General features: G+C 54.0%; 1 protein-coding gene and 1 long non-coding RNA gene across 2 annotated transcripts; both read left to right on the plus strand.

Annotated features, from left to right (window-relative positions):
* The first annotated feature begins 318 nt into the window (after positions 1-318).
* On the plus strand, positions 319-2,534 carry LOC122687720. The gene is made up of 3 exons (XR_006339232.1): positions 319-425; positions 1,219-1,339; positions 2,238-2,534. It is a non-coding gene; the product is annotated as an uncharacterized LOC122687720 (long non-coding RNA).
* A 9,515-nt stretch (positions 2,535-12,049) lies between these two features.
* Positions 12,050-16,349, plus strand: ZNF703 (zinc finger protein 703). The gene is made up of 2 exons (XM_043893608.1): positions 12,050-12,477; positions 13,472-16,349. Exons 1-2 carry the CDS (start codon positions 12,244-12,246, stop codon positions 14,993-14,995), a joined length of 1,758 nt encoding a protein of 585 aa, XP_043749543.1. The 5' UTR covers positions 12,050-12,243; the 3' UTR covers positions 14,996-16,349.
* Positions 16,350-16,956: the final 607 nt, after the last annotated feature.

Here is a 16,956-nt window from a genome sequence, read left to right on the forward strand (position 1 = left end):
GAGACTTTGTTTTTTCTTTTCCATTATGGTTTATTACAAGACATTGACTATTGTTTCCTGTGCTATACAGTAGGATGTTGTTGCTTACTTATTTCACAAGAGTAGTTTGTATCTGCTAATCCCAACCTCCTAATTTGCTCCTCCCCCACCCCCTTTCCCCTTTGGTAGCCATAAAACTGTTTCCTGTGGGAGATTTTTTTAAAAGTTACTCTTACCGTGGAGTCAGTCATTAACTTCTTTCTCATCCAAGTTCTTCCTTTCTTTCCACTTTCTAGATCACTCTTGATTTTTGCCGTTTCTCCTCTCCTGGTCAGGCTTCATCTTTTACCATTTCCCCTCCAGACTTTTAGGGAGGAACAGCTCTAAGGAGAAGATTACAACTCCCAGTGGCTGGCCAGAGGAAAGCGCCAGCTCCCCAAACACAGGTGAGAACATTGTATTTCTCTTCCCTAAACCCGAGGGGAAAGAGCCATCTGTACAAACTTCCCTGTTCTCCCACGATTCCCAGGGCATCTGGGTTCACTTCTCTGCCTGGACTGGGAGTCAGTACATCACGGGCAGACCTCTAGGGGCTCCTGGATGCTTGCTGAGCTGACCAGAGACCCCCAGGGAGAGGTGGGCTGGAGAGCAGAATTCACCTTTCTCCTCTGTTCACACTGTCTCTGCACCTTCATACATGTGGTCCCTTCTGACACCCCCCAATCAGAAGCAGCTCAAAGGCCACCCAAGCCCCCTTGTCCAGACCTCAGAGGACTGTCATTACGTCACGTCCCCACCCCAGCATTCTTCCTGGACGCCTTTCCTCACTTGCTCCACAAGTAAAGGACGGATTCCAGCTTTTTAATCAAGAAAATGCCGTTCTCCTTCGCCAGCCTCCTACCCGCCTCCCCCAGCCCCACCCCCCCCCACCCAATCGCACTTTCTTGTTGTTCCCCATCTCGCAGCTCTGTCAGTTGTTTTAAAACAAAAACATGTCTCCTGTCATAAATAAGATTGTCATTATGCATGTCGACTGCAGTGGGGGAAAAATTCACCCAGGGCCTGATGTGGAACAGGCATAAACATCATAAGGAATAGGACACAGTCTCCTCGGCATTTTCAGCTACCGTAACTGTTCTGGTTTGGATTGTTTGGGTTGGGTTTTTTTTTTTTCTTTTTTTTTTTTTGGTTGTTGCTGTTGTTTTTATCATTTGTGCATTGATTTATTAATTATTTAAGGAAATGAATGAGAAAAACAAAGACAGCCTGGCAGAAAGTGGCTGTGTTCGATGTATCAAGATGGACCTTGGGAAACGTGGAAGGGGTACCCTCAGGATGCCTGAGAAAGGTCTTCAAGATGGTACAGTTCTTTTTTTTTATAAGTACTTATTTTGGCTGTGCCACACATGGGATCTTTAGCTGCAGCTTGCGGGATCTAGTTCCCTGACCGGGGACTGAGCCGGGTCTCCTGCGTTGGGAGCATGGAGTCTTAGCCACTGGACCACCAGGGACACCCCTAGAATTCTGCTTTAGACGGTGTGGAATGGACGTTTATCCTGATTCCATGGCCCATCGATACTCTGCGCAGTCCTGACTCCTCCCAGTGTCACAGGTCAAAGGTCACTCACAAAATGTGAGCTTGGACTCAGCGGACCAAGGAGACCCAGCCCTGGGCCTGAACTAGAGGAGACAGAGGCTTTCCTGTGCATCTTTGCAGCGAGAAACTAAGGTGTCCAAACACCTGCAGGGCAGCATCACCTGCTGCGCTTTTTTTATTTTTTTTTTCTTGGCAAATGGTCGATAAAGCAGAAAACTCTTATTATCTCAATCCTTGTTGAGAAGTTACATACCCATGCCCTTGGTACCTTTGAATTCTGCAGGCAATACCTATCCAAAAATACAATATTAAAATAAGAACCAAGAGAAGGCTGCTCAGCCGCTTTGGCAAGCACTCTGCTAATAGTCATTACTGATGTCATGATTTGATGTCTTCAGACACATTACAAGCCTCGTGCTGGAAATTCGCAGTGAGAACCAGATACAAACCTCCATGGATACAACAGCAGTTTACGTATTATCTTTGGCACAAACTTCTGCCTTCTTGTGAGCGTGAACGAAAAAAGGTGCAGACAATCCAGCATTCCTGTTAGGGTTCACTGATCGGAAAGTTGGCAATATTAAAATGTGTATTTATCAAAATCATGTTTTCCTTGAGGCTGGACCTAATTTTTCCTCTCCTCTTTCTTCTGCTAAATGAGGGAGAAGGTGGGACGAGAAGGAGGAGGAAAGCAAGAGAAGCAAGCACATTTTCTTAAATCCAGAGATGGAAATGGAACCCTTCTTACTGAGCCTTCTCCAGATGAACGTGACCAGAAATTCCTGGAGGCATTGCCCTGGCTTTCTTCCCCGAGTCCCTCCACTGAACTTATAATTCACTCCAAGAGTGTGTTGGGTCTTACCTACTTTCTTGAAAGGGGCTTATTTTGAACGCATATAGCTTTCAGCCCTGCATTTCTATTCCTAGGAACTTACCCTATAGTTTTACTAGCACACATGGAGAATTATATATATATATATATATACACATACATATACACAGTAAGACCCCTACATACGAACAAGTTCTGTTCTAAGAGCACTTTCGTAAGTCCAACTCGTTCATAAGTCCAACAAAGTTAGCCTAGGTCCCCAGCTAATACAATCAGCTGCATAGGTTTATAATACTATAACAGCATTAATACTGTAATACTGTATTGGAATAGGTTTATGATAGTTTTCACACAAGCGATACATATAAAACAAACACACAAAGAGATTTTTAACCTTATAGTACAGTACCTTGAAAAGTACAGTAGTATAGTACAATGACTGGCACCCAGGGGCTGGCATCGAGTGAACAGGAGAGAAGAGGTACTGACTGGAGGAAGGAGAGGAGGTGGGAGATGGTAGAACTGAAGGATCGCCACCAGCAATAGGAGACGGAGGGCAAGCTGCAATTGGACTCACACCTGATGTTGATGGAACGTACATTCGCATCTTTCAAAGTTTGAAACTTGAAGGTTCATATGTAGGGTACTTACTGTATACATAAATACACATATAAACATATATATGTTGGTTATATATGGTTATTCACCTCAGGAACAAACACTGGAAACCATCTAAATGTCCACCAGCAGGGGAATGCTCAAATAAACTCATCACACATCCATGTAACAGTGTGGTGAAACTAAAAAAGTAAATAAATAAAATGCAGAAGCCCATGATGCAATCTCCAAACTATATTAATTTAAAAAAAAAAAAAGCAACTGCAGAACTTTGTGTGTAGTATGTTGCCGTTTGTGTATAAAAGGGAGAAAGAATACATATGTATTTGCTAATATATGTACAGAATACCTTTGGAAGGATGGATAATACACTCATAGCATTGATGCATGGGGGAGAAAAACTGGATTGCTAGAGGGAGGTCTTTTTCAATGCGCATTCTCATAGTTTGGGAATTTGGCGCCATGGGAATGCACTTAATCATAAATAAATAAGTGCATGTTTCCAAAAAAGGTAATAGCTTAAATCATTTTTAAAGGGGGCTTATTATGTAAATCTCCACTCTGAATAGACTACTATATACTTGGATACTCGCAGCCAGCGGCTTGGTTGGGACCCCGCCTCTTGGGTTTCCATCTCCCAGCAGGGGCTGGCAGAGGGCCATGGAAATAAACACTCCTCAAAATTGTTCTGACATCTTGGAATTTGGTTTTATCAAATACAAGCAGCGGTAATTGAGCCACTGCCTGAGCGGCTCTTCGCTTTTCTCTAATCGTGTTTGTTGAAATGAATCTGAAGCTGCACATCCCTGCTAATTGGGAGGCCAGCCTAGCAAAGGGCCTGCTTTGGGCAAGTTTAGAGGCTTATCCACCGGAAGGGGGGGTGGGCATCAGAGAACTATCATCACCTTCATGGCTGAAGCCCACGGGTGTCAGAAGCAGGTGTGACATCTGTCCTGTGTAACTGAAATAGTCGGTTTGCTACCAGGATCTCTGGAGGCCCAGTGGTTCTGGCCAGGAGGGTGTGTACTCAGAGCATGGGGGCAGGACATCTGAGGAACCCTGGTCCCCGCTTCCCTTTCTGGGGCCTCCGCCCTGCTCTTGGACTCCCTTATACCCAAATGAAAGATGGTGTATCAACACACCTGAAATGATGCATACTAGCACCCAGAGGTGCTCAGTAAATGTGGTAGAATCTGAATTGAACATGAAGCAAATGCTTTTTAGATCAGTGGGCAACTGGAACCAACTCCTATGTCTAAAATACATCAGCCACAAGGATATATGGGTACAGCACAGGCAATAGAGCCAACATTTCATCACAACTTTGAATGGAATGTAATGTATAAAAAATTGTGAATCACTGTTGCACACCTGAAACTAATATAATCTTGTAAGTCAGCTGTACCTCAATTTAAAAAATAATATATAAATAAATTTAAAAAAAAAAAAAGAATAGTGGGCAACTAAAGTACAAAGTATGTTTTTTTCTTTTTCTTTTTTTTTTTTTTAACTGTGGTGTTGGAGAAGACTCTTGAGAGTCCCTTGGACTTCAAGGAGATCCAACCAGTCCATCCTAAAGGAGATCAGTCCTGGGGTCCTGGGTGTTCATTGGAAGGGCTGATGTTGAAGCTGAAACTCCAATACTTTGGCCACCTCATGTGAAGAGTTGACTCATTGGAAAAGATCCTCATGCTGGGAGGAATCGGGGGCAGGAGGCGAAGGGGACGACAGAGGATGAGATGGCTGGATGGCATCACCAACTCGATGGCATGAGCTTGAGTAAACTCCAGAAGTTGGTGATGGACTTGGAGGCCTGGCATGCTGCAATTCATGAGGTCGCAAAGAGTCGGACACGACTGAGCGACTGAACTGAACTGAAAGTACAAGGTAATGAGCACGATTTCAGTTAGCGCCTCCTGACTTTTTCTTTTAATCTGCAAAAGAAGCCCACAGGTGCCCAAAGGAGAAGATTGCCCTGCCTTTTAGGAGCTGGGAATGTGTGTGTCTTGGAGGTGACGAGGACTGGCCAGCCTGCCCTGGTCCTTACCTCCCCTGGGATCACCTCAGGCCTGCACCTACCAAGTAGCCAATAAACAGTAGTTGAATGAATTCCTTCAGTCCAGTTCAATTAATGAAATGAAAGTTCACCTTACTTCCTTCTCTGTGTCAGTTTCGTTTCTGCCACATTCTCAGTCCTGGTGTGGGTGCTCAGTCACTTCAGTCGTGTCTGATTCTTTGTGACCCCAAAGACCGTAGCCCACCAGGCTCCTCTGTCCATGGGATTCTCCAGGCAAGAATACTGGAGCGAATTGTCATGCTCTCCTCCAGGGGATCTTCCCAACTCAGGGGGCTCAAACCTGTGTCTCTTAGTCTCCAGCACTGTGAGGCAGGTTCTTGACCGCTAGCTGGAGATGAAAATAAAAACCTGGTTTCGAAGACCAGTATTCTGGAAAATGGTTGAAGTCATTTGCTATTTTTTAGACAGCATTTTACAAATGTTTGCCAACAAAGGTCCATCTAGTCAAAGCTATGGTTTTCCCAGTAGTCATGTGTGGATGTGAGAGCTGGACTCTAAAGAAAGCTGAGTGCCAAAGAATTGATGCTTTTGAACTGTGGTGTTGGAGAAGGTTCTTGAGAGTCCCTTGGACAGCAAGGAGATCCAATCAGTCCATCCTAAAGGAAATCAGTCCTGAATATTCATTGGAAGGACTGATGTTGAAGCTGAAACTCCAATACTTTGGCCACCTGATGCGAAGAACTGACTCATTGGAAAAGACCCTGGTGCTGGGAAAGATTGAAGGTGGGAGGAGAAGGGGACGACAGAGGATGAGATGGTTGGATGGCATCACCGACTCAATGGACATGAGTTTGAGTAAGCTCCGGGAGTTGGTGATGGACAGGGAGGCCTGGCGTGCTGCAGTCCATGGGGTCACAAAGAGTTGGACACAACTGAGCGACTGAACTGATATTGATAATGAGGCTGTGCCATGCAGCAGGTGGGATCTGAGTCCCCCAAGCAGGGTTCAAACCCACGCCCCTGCTCGGGGAGCACTGAGCCTTAACCACTGGACCCTCAGGGAAGTCCTTGATGTCATTAGCTTTCCTGCTGCCCTCTCCCTCAGACCTGTACTCAGATTAGCTCAGAAACAGATACTTGCATTCGAATCCTGGTTCTACCACTTTTGAGCTGTGTAACTTGGGCAAGTTACTTAACCTCTCTGAGCCTCAGGGCCTCACCTATAAAAACAAGCATACTCCCTACCTCATCAGTTTGTAGTGAGAGGTGAATGAGTTCTTACAGGTAAGGAGCTCAGACAGGCTGGCATACCGTAAGGCTCCATAAATGTTATTATTACCCAGGGTCAAACACTCTCTGCTAATCACAGCCAAGGTGTTGGCAGATTACTAAAGGATGATTCCTCCCAGCAGTATCTGCAACTTAAAAGGGAAATCTGGAAGAAACCTGAAGGCCCAAAGGAACAAAGTCGTCAAGGGTGACTGCCCAGGGCTAAGGTTGATGTCTGGGGCGGGGCTGGTGCAGGGAGGGGAACTTCAAAAGCACACCTCCTGGCACCCCCCTCCTTCACCTCCCCCCCTCAACCCCCAGCCGCACTGCCTATCTCCCCGAGGGCTGATAGGAGATAAACGAAACCACTTCTTCAAAGCACCCAGCTCAAGGACCATGATCAAACAGGGGCTGGAAGATAAGCTTCAGTCTACATTTCCTTTGTCCCTTCCTTCCCACCACTTCTCCAAAGAAAACTCAAGGTGGGGGGGAGGGAAAGGAGGTAATTCTTCCTTTTTTCATCAAAGGGAGTTACCTCGCCACCTCCAAGGTGATGGGGCTGTGAGAGGAGATCCAGGAGGCCTTCTTCTGCCAGGACTACCACCCGACTTCAGGCTCCCCCAGAAGCTCTGGGGGGCCCCCGACTTTATCTGTCAAAGTGGGGTGGGGGGAGGACACCTGCCCAAAATAACTCAGAAAATTGCTGCGAGATGATGAACACAAACACGTATTTGGGGAAAGATCCTTTAATGGGCTCATACAGTTGACATTTTGAAAAATACTAAGTCATCCACCTTTTTGTTTACACGGAGAGGAGAGACAGAGCTAAATAACCCTCCGACGTAAAATTCTTCTTCATTCATCAACAAACTAGCATGGATGGCATTCAGACTGCGTGGATTCAAGCCCCCACCTCTTACCAGCTGGAATTGGCAGCGGCAGGTACTTAACCTCTCTGTGCCTCCACGACCTCCTGGGTGAAATGGGGTAACCATAGGACCTACCTCCTAGGGCTCCCGCGGGGACTAAAGGAGAGAAATCATGCAAAGCTCTTACACGTGCCTGGCTCTCCTGTAAGCTGCAGTGACCACGATGGTTAGACATCCCCCTAGGCAACAGAATACAAAGAGGATGATGAGAGCTATACAGAAGCATCCGCGGTCCAGCAGAAGGATGGACAAGTCAATAAATACTGGCAGGTGCCCCGTGATGAGTGTAAAAACAGAACAGAATTGGAGCTGTGAGAACAGAAAAGAAAGGGCCACCAGAGCGGGCTCCCCAGCAAAGCCGGTCCTTCTAGCTTGGCCCGCTTGCTCTCACGGTGCCCCGGGCTCCGGGCTCCTCTGGCCTCCCGGTGCCCGGGGCTGTGTCTGAAGCTAGGCAGACGCAGGTAGTGCTGAATCAGGGCTCCTGGCCAAGGCAGTAATTGCCAGCCGCTGAAAGATATTAAGCGCCAGGGAGGAAAACCAAGTCCTCTATGAGGCAGACTTTTCAGAGTTCTTACAGCTTGTAAAAAAAAAAAAAAAAGTAAATAGTTACCCAGTGAGATATTATTTCCTGTTGTTGCCATTAGGACTTGAGTGTCATGTAGAGAGAACCCATCATTCAGGCAATTCGGCCTCCGCGACGATGGAAAACTCCGCATTAACGCCACACAACGCACCTCCCACCGCTCCTCCCAGCCTGACTCAGGCGGTTTTTTTTTTTCCTGGGTGGCGAGTTTTATGTAAATTGAAATCGTGAAAAAAAAATCTATAAATATTCAGAATTTCCTAAAGAATTTTCGTGATGGCTTCTGAGAGGTTGGTTTTTGTTGTGTTTTTTTTTTTCCAAAGATTTGTTTGAGTGGAGACCGGGGGAGGGGTGCCTTCACTTGAGTCGGGGGCTGGGCCGGAGCCTCAGATCCTCCAGGCCTGGGGCGACTGTTCTCCTGAGCAATCGCCCCACAGATGCTGACGACGCTATTGGTCACAGCTATCACTGACTCGGGACTTCCTTTGTGCCAAGCACTAGACGTGCGATATGCATCGTCTGGTTTGGCCTCCCGACCCTGAGGTGGTCACTGCTAGGTTTTTTGTTTTTTGCTTAGTTTTAAATATTTATTTCTATTTCTTTATTTGGCTGCATCCAGTCTCAGTTGTGGCACGTGGGATCTTTAGAAGCGTAATGGGTGATCTTTTTTTTATTAAGTTGTGGCATGCGGGTGCTAGTTCCCTGACCGGGGATTGAACCTGGGTCCCCTACATTAGAAGCATGGAATCTCAGCCACTGGACCACAGGGAAAGTCCCATACTCTTAGGTTTTATAACTGAGGAAATCAAAGCTCAGCAGGGTTACCTTGTCCGGGACCACAGGGAGAAATGTGAGGCGGAGGCCTAGGTCCCAGAGACCTAACTCCATGAGGACTTGTCACCCACTGGTCAGTGACCTTTGGGTAAGTGACTAACCTCTCCATGATATACATGGGAATGACAAAGCTACCTGAGGCTTATGGAGAGCCTGAAACACAGAATGTAACTCTTCACCACATTGGCAGGGGGGATGCTCACAGCCCCAACCTGTCCGACTGTCATGGTGCCCTCCCTCGAAGGGCAATCTGGGAAGGGCCTCTTAGCACACAAGAACCACTTTTCTGCAAGGGAAGCACTTGGGCCCTGAACAAGACAGTGTCTCACATGGCCTTTTCAGCCACACCCCATCAACTGCAATAAACACAGCCCAACTGAAAACTTTTAACCTTATTCTCTCCCAGGTGACAAGTCATTCCTTTGAAAATAGCCCTTGCAACAGGCTACTAGGACCCCATTTAGGACTCTGTAGAGGTTAGCATTTCAGCTAAGTGAATATCAATTACCGATTGTAATAATCCTCTAGCATCTTTTAATTAGGACTTCCCCAGTGGCTCAGTGGTAAAGAATCCACCAGCAATGCAGGAGATACGAGTTCGATCCCTGGGTTGGGAATGATCCCCTGGAGAAGGGCATGGCAACCCACTTGAGAATTCTTGCCTGGAGAATTCCATGGACAGGAGCCTGGTGGGCTACAGTCCATAGGGTCACAAAGAGTCAGACACGACTTAGTAACTAAACAACTATCTTTTAATTAGGCCTCTGGCCTGGCTGAGTATGATTTTCCATTTTCCCAACTAAGGTGATTGGATGGATCCAGCCAAAGGGGCCCCACTTTGCTCATCAGCACCCCAAAGGGAAGCACGGCCCTATTCCCTTGCTAGCATTTTCCAGGAGAAGGGAAACAGGGCTGGTCTCCACCAAAGTGCTGTCTGGCATCCCCAGTTCCTAGTGATGAGCTGTGAGCTAAGGGAGCAGGGTTTTTTGATGACAATATGTGATTCCCTGGGCAAACTCCCCACCCTTCACCCCAAGCCTGGTCACCTTGTCCTCACCTCCTCCTCTCCCACCCCCACTCCCCACTCCCCCACTTTCATTCATTACTTACTTTCTTCTTCGCCTTTCCTCCCCAAAAAGACAGCAAATATTTTATCACCCTGCATTCTCCTCCCCTCTTTCTGTTGCCTCCTGCCCCTCTATTCCTTCCAAATTCCTACATGCCTTTGTCTCTCTCTCCCCTCCCCTTTGCTCCTAACTGATTCCCCATTAATCATCCAGAACCACATCTGCGTGGGTCCCAGCAAGAGTCCTTGGCTGGTGTTCACAGCTGGGCTGATTGTGATCATCAAGAAGGGGGTCTTTCATCTTTTCCTGTCTCCTAGGGCTCCCCTCTTCCCAGATCCTCCTCCTCCTCCAAGGTGGCCTACCAAGGCCCACTGTCTTCATTCTGGAAGGTTCTGCTCTCTCTCTCTGCAGAGAAGTCTCCCAAAGGCCAAATCACCTGGTAGACTGAAGCAGCCTTGCAGTGGTCATTTAAACTTGACGCTGGCAGTGGCAAAGATGTCAGAGTGCTCAGAGGCTGGCAGAAGGAAGGGTGGGCAGGGGATAGGGACCACCACAATAAATAGGGTCTCCCCCCTCCTTCTTGTACCTCCCTTGCTGCGGTATGGAATACATCACCCAGTCAGGATATCCCTTGGCATGCATTGTAACCTAATTTTATAAGGATTAAAATCGGGGTAGGGAACGCCTGTGTAATTTCTTAGAGGTCTAGGCATACTATCCAAAAACCAGACCGATCCAAGGAGTACATTCAGTTTAGTGTTTGATTGACGTGGCCTGGGAGTGGTGCCTGGTGCCTTCTCTACTGAGCATCGTAAAGACTGCCATTTGTTATTTCTGTGATACTCGTTTCTGTTGGAAGAACGCCTTTGAAATCGTCTCTGCCCTTCTTGGGATCTCCAGGCGTTGATCAATGAGCAGCAGAGTCAGGGACCGGCAGTCCCAGAACAATATGCCCCGAGTGACAGGCCGACATTCCGAGTGACAGATGCAGGCTGGGAGGGGGTGCTTAGAGCGGGGCAGTGACACCAGCGCGCCTCCACTGGCCGCCGAGAGAACGGGGAACGGGGTCTCCCCAAAGGCCTGCGCACAAAGGGCCAACTTCACCCTCTGATCGGCAGACGGGGAACTTTAACGCCAGGACAGTGACGTTGTGAAATCTCTGCCGGGTGCGAAGCTGGCAATGCATACTTTATCCGAAAGGCACGGGAGGAAGGAGACAGGGTGGAGGGGGATACTGTTACTTTCATTTAAAAGTTTTTAATTCCGAAATTCCCCTGGGAAAACCTCGGGCATCTTCCCTCTGGAGAAGAAAAGGCGGGGACGGGGCGTGGAGGGGCCGCTTCTTTGGAGCTTACATCGACGTGCCGCACTTACAGAGACCCCGCCTCTTCTAGGATGCAAACCCCTCCACGTCCCTACCCACCCGCTACCCCTGAAACAGCAGTCAGGCGCGGTGCCGAGAGAGAATTGTGTGCCCCTAAGCCGCACGCCGTAAGAAACCCGAAACACACCCAAGCATCGAACCTATAAATCGGTGCGCAGGCACCGCGAGCCAGGCGCGTCCCGGCGGCGCGCACCACAAGCGGGGACCGCGCCTTATCGAGACCATCTCACCCCGGAAGGGAAGTCCTCAAACTTGCAGGCTGCGGACAGGGCTGGCTCAAAGTTGCTGGAGCGGTTTTCGCCGCGTTGCGAGAACCGTGGCTGCCTCCGAGGTTCGGACGCTTCCTAGTGAGCAGACCCGGGAGGAAGCCAATTCAGGGGGGAAAGAGCTGAAAACCCGAGCAGGACCCGAGCCGAGCTGGGGTTCGGGAGGCGCGGCCCGCCCCCAGGCGGCCTCCGGGAGCGGCTGGGACTTGGCAGTCCCGGAGCCGGCCGCCGGGGGCTCCTACCCCCATCTCCCAGCCCACCCAATTCACCCCACCCCAGAGACACACGGACTGCGGGTGACCTGCCCCCACTCCCCGGCCAGCACCACCGCACCCCACCCCAGCCGTGCGAAGGCAGAGAGCGAAGAACGACAGGAAAGCCCGTGGAGGGCAGGGCTCAGAGCCCAGGGTCCCCGGGGAAGCCCCGACCTCGCCGGGACCCCGGGGCTCGGGCCGGCCCGGTTGGGGGCAGGGGAGGAGGCCGGCGGTGGGGCCAGGCCGCGGCTCGGAGGCTGGCGGGCGCGGCCCCTTTAAGGCTCTCCCCGCCCACCGGCGGCGCCGGGCGCTCTCCCCGCCCCGGGGTCCCGGCGAGATCGGCGATTGGGCGGGCGCGGCGATCCCTTTGAAGTGTGGCTGCCGATCGCGGCTATTTGACGTGCGGCTCGCGGAAGGCGAAGGTTTTTGTGTTGCTCGCCGGGGCCAGCGGTGGCGGCGGCGGCGGCGGCGGCGGCGGAGGAGGAGGAGGGGTGGAGACGCGGCGACCGCTGCACCGCGCTCGGCGCTGCGGAGCGAGCCCACCCGCCCCGGGAGCTCGCCTCCCCGGTGCGCCCCCGCCCTCCCCGCCCCCCCAGCGGCGCTGCCTCCTCCAAATGAGCGATTCGCCCGCTGGATCTAACCCAAGGACACCCGAGAGCAGCGGCAGCGGCAGCGGCGGCGGCGGGAAGAGGCCGGCGGCGGTGTCCCTCTTGCCCCCGGCGGACCCCCTGCGCCAGGCGAACCGGCTTCCCATCCGGGTCCTGAAGATGCTGAGCGCTCACACCGGCCACCTCCTGCACCCGGAGTACCTGCAGCCGCTGTCCTCCACGCCCGTGAGCCCCATCGAGGTCAGTCCCCTGGTCGCTGCCCGCCGAGCGCCCGCCCCATTCCGCCCACCACTGCCCGGCTCCCTGCGCCCCGCGGCTCGGTGCGATGCTCGGGTCCGGCCCCACTGGCGGACGGAGTGAGAGGAGGGACGGAGATTCAGAGGGATCGGAGCCCACTGGGTTCTCCCCCTCGGGCTTCTCCCCGGGGGAGAAGGTTCCTCTTCTACTCTCGCCCTTCGGAGCTTCGCGTTTCCTCTCTCGGATTGGATTTGCTCTTAGAGTGTCCACTGGGCCCTTTACTTTTCCTCGGCACCCAGTCCCCAGGCCAGAGAGTCTGTCTCCTGGGCTTTTATCGGCCCCCCCACTCCCACCTCTCCACCCGGGTTTGTTCTCTCTGAAGCCCGATCGCCCCCCCCCCTCCCCCGTCCCACTCCGCTTTTGCCCTATCCTGTTGGACCGCACGACGCCCGGGCACTCCCGACCCCGGCTCCTTCTTTCTGCCGCTCCCCTGGAGGCCTCCCCGGGAGGGAGGCGGGCTCCGAAGAGAGCGCCCGCGGCGACACAGGCTCAAGAACCAGCTTCTCCCCGCTCCTACCCCGCGGCGCCGCCGCCAGAAACCCGTCCCAAGCGAAGTTCCCCAAACTGAAGGCATAAGTTTTTAACCCGGGCCTAGAGAGGAGGAGATGAGAGAGCAGGGGGCGAGTCACGGCCCCTCCCCCAGCCCCGAGTCCAGAGAAGTCACCTTCCCCCGGGGTGGCCTTCGGTGGACGCCTTCCACGGCCCGTTCCCCAGGGCCTGCGGCGCCCTCCGAGACCGGGGGAGCGAGGGATCCCACCACTACCGACGCGCAGTCTGAGCGCAGTTGCGCCCAGCCCCCGCGCTCGCAGCCCCTCTCCCTGAGGCCCTCATTTCCCATCGCACCCCCCACCCACCCACCAGACGCCCCCTTCCCCGGCCGTTCCGTGGGTCCCTGGTCTCACCCCCTTCTCCCTCCCCTTGCCGCTGTCTCCCACAGCTGGACGCCAAGAAGAGTCCTTTGGCGTTGCTGGCCCAGACTTGCTCGCAGATCGGCAAGCCGGACCCGCCGCCCTCGTCCAAGCTCAACTCGGTAGCGGCGGCCAACGGGCTGGGAGCGGAGAAGGACCCGGGCCGCTCGGCCTCGGGCGCCGCCTCGGCCTCTGCGGCGCTCAAGCAGCTGGGGGACTCCCCGGCCGAGGACAAGTCCAGCTTCAAGCCCTACTCCAAGGGCTCCGGGGGCGGCGACTCCCGCAAGGACAGCGGCTCCTCCTCCGTGTCCTCCAGCTCCTCCAGCTCCTCCTCCTTGTCCCCGGGAGACAAGGCGGGCTTCAGGGTGCCCAGCGCCGCCTGCACGCCCTTCCCCCCGCATGGAGCGCCGGTCTCGGCTTCGTCGTCCTCGTCCTCCCCTGGCGGTTCCCGGGGCGGCTCCCCGCACCACTCTGACTGCAAGACCGGGGCCAGCGGGGAGCTGGACAAGAAAGACCAGGAGTCCAAGCCCAGCCCGGAGCCGGCGGCCGTGAGCCGCGGCAGCAGCGGGGACCCTGGCGCGCACAGCGGTGGTGGCGGCGGCGGCGAGCCCGGGGCCTCCGGGCGCAAGTCGGAGCCGCCCTCCGCGCTGGTGGGGGCCGGCCACGTGGCGCCGGTGTCGCCCTACAAGCCGGGCCACTCGGTGTTCCCTCTGCCTCCCTCCAGCATCGGCTACCACGGCTCCATCGTGGGTGCCTACGCCGGCTACCCGTCTCAGTTCGTGCCTGGCCTGGATCCCAGCAAGTCTGGCCTCGTGGGAGGCCAGCTGTCGGGGGGCCTGGGCCTGCCGCCGGGCAAGCCCCCCAGCTCCAGCCCGCTCACCGGGGCCTCCCCGCCGTCCTTCCTGCAGGGATTATGCCGAGACCCCTACTGCCTGGGAGGTTACCACGGCGCCTCGCACCTCGGCGGCTCGGGCTGCTCCACGTGCAGCGCGCACGACCCGGCCGGGCCCGGCCTGAAGGCGGGGGGCTACCCGCTGGTGTACCCGGGGCACCCGCTGCAGCCGGCCGCGCTCTCGTCCAGCGCCGCCCAGGCGGCACTCCCCGGCCACCCGCTCTACACCTACGGCTTCATGCTGCAGAACGAACCGCTGCCGCACAGCTGCAACTGGGTGGCGGCCAGCGGGCCCTGCGACAAGCGCTTCGCCACCTCGGAGGAGCTGCTCAGCCACCTGCGGACTCACACGGCCCTGCCCGGCGCCGAGAAACTTCTGGCCGCCTACCCGGGGGCCTCGGGCCTGGGCAGCGCCGCCGCGGCCGCCGCCTCCTGCCACCTGCACCTGCCCCCGCCCGCCGCCCCCGGCAGCCCGGGGTCGCTGTCCTTGAGGAGTCCACACACTTTGGGGCTAAGCCGGTACCACCCGTACGGCAAGAGCCACTTGTCCACAGCCGGGGGCCTGGCCGTGCCGTCGCTGCCCACAGCCGGACCCTACTACTCACCGTACGCGCTATACGGACAGAGACTGGCCTCCGCCTCGGCGCTCGGGTACCAGTAACCACAGCCCTGCCTCCTCCCCGCGCGCTCCCGCCCCGCCCGCCGCCGCTGCAGCCCCCCGCCGCCTGCCCCCGCCGCCGGAACCCCCCTCCCACCGCCCAGATCCCTCCCCTCCCCACCGGACTGTGTATTTATTTACTATAATGTTAGCTTACAAGCTGGGAATATAAGTGCATTAACGACCCACACGAGTCAATGGTATGCAAAGAGTCTGTTCGCCCCTCCCCTCCCCCGAATAATAATATTAATCACACCAGTAACTACATCCCCCCCCCCCCCCCCCCTCTGCCTTTCTTTTCTGTTTTATTTTTTCTTAGATGTAAGTTTGCCTTTTTTTTTTTTTTTTGGATTGGTTTGGTTTTACCCGGGAGGGGGGAGCGTGGGAGCTTCTTTTTGTTTTCCCTCCAGGGGGACTTGCTTGCATGCTTCCTAACGTTCAAACTACGTTTCCTCCTCCCCGCCCCGCCCCGCCCCTCTGCCCTTCATTCCTTCTTGTTTCCGTCCATTCGAGGTTCTGGTTTGTTGTTGGATTTTTTTTTTTTTTTTTTTCCTTTGTACAAGTAACAGAGAGGAGGTATTTTTTTGTAACGCATTCGGGGTTGTTGGGAGCGATCTTGGGGGCCGGAGGTCTTGAGCTCTGTGGGCCCGGGTCTCTGCCCTGTGACCCCTCCCCTGCCACTCTCTCCCCCCTGGGCTCCTTGGTCTGCACCCTGGTCCCCCAAATTAGAGCCTTGCTCCCCTATCTTGCTCTGAGCACGAGTCAGTGGCTGGAGAGTCTTCCAGTAACCTTTCCCCTTTCCAGACTCTGAAAGGCCCGAAACACCCGGGGGTGGTCGCACTGCTTGCTGGAGAGGGCGGGCCGGCAGGGCTCATCTCATTCAAGTGAAAGTCCTAGAAGAAGGCCCTGCTGGCGTGAAACTTTGCTCTTTATAGTTTGCGAAGTGTTTTTATAGTCATTGTTTTTCTCTGATAATTGGGGCAGGGGTCCCTGTCCTGGTGATGGGGGCTGGGTCGGTGATTCTTGCTAGATCCTTCCAAAGCAGACCAGTGGCAGTATCAGCTGGCAATACAACCCTGTTAGCACCGTTGGGGGGTGTGGGACGGGAGTCAGGGAGTGCACGGATCACAGCAGAACCCCGTCACCCCGTCCCAGGCCTGACCCAAGAGTCCCCAGAGTTGGCCGTGGGCTCCCTCAGTTACTGGGATCGAAGACTCGGCGCAGGGTCTTCTCCCGACCCCCTCCCTCCCACCCTCTGGGCCTGATGCAGGGGGCTGCGGGGCCGTTTGAGATGAATAGAGCTCTCCCTTCGTAAGACTTATTTTGTTAATAAATGGAGTACTTGGCTATATTCACACCGTGGTGTGTTTCTGTCTTGCCTCACCCACCGGCCCACTTCCAGACACCTAAGCAGATGCCCTTCTTTTATTCTCGTTGAAAACACCTTATGGTTTCCTTCTCGGATTTCCGTTCAAGGACGAGTTTAATGCGTTTTCTCAAGAAAGGGGGGGAGGAAGGGGAATGCGGGGCGGGGGTGGGGGGAGAGAAAACAGAACTGCCAGCGCGTTACAAATAATAAAATGCCCCCCCCCCCCTTTTTTTTTCCAACTCGGTTATTTAGCTCTCACTTCAAAAGCCTTGATATCATCTGGGGACGGGCGGAGGGAGTGTGTGCATGAGGACTTTCCCTCTAGACGAGGGCGTAGATTCGAGGCGCAAGGGGCGGAGAAGGGACCCAGGAGCTGGGGCTCGGAGACTCGGCAGCACCGTCCCCGGGCCCTGCGGGCCGGCGAAGACGACGTGCCTCTGGCGCCACCTGGTGGCAGAGAGGCGAGCGGCTGGCGCCCGACGCAAACACCTTCTGCGCTTCGCACTCAAAAAAGGATTGTCTTTCCCTGGCAGTGCCTTTCAAGCACCTTGAAGTCCAAGTGTGCACGCACCTGACGCGAAGGGCGTGTCTCACG

This window comes from Cervus elaphus, chromosome 32 (assembly GCF_910594005.1).
Source record: "Cervus elaphus chromosome 32, mCerEla1.1, whole genome shotgun sequence".
NCBI lineage: Eukaryota > Metazoa > Chordata > Mammalia > Artiodactyla > Cervidae > Cervus > Cervus elaphus.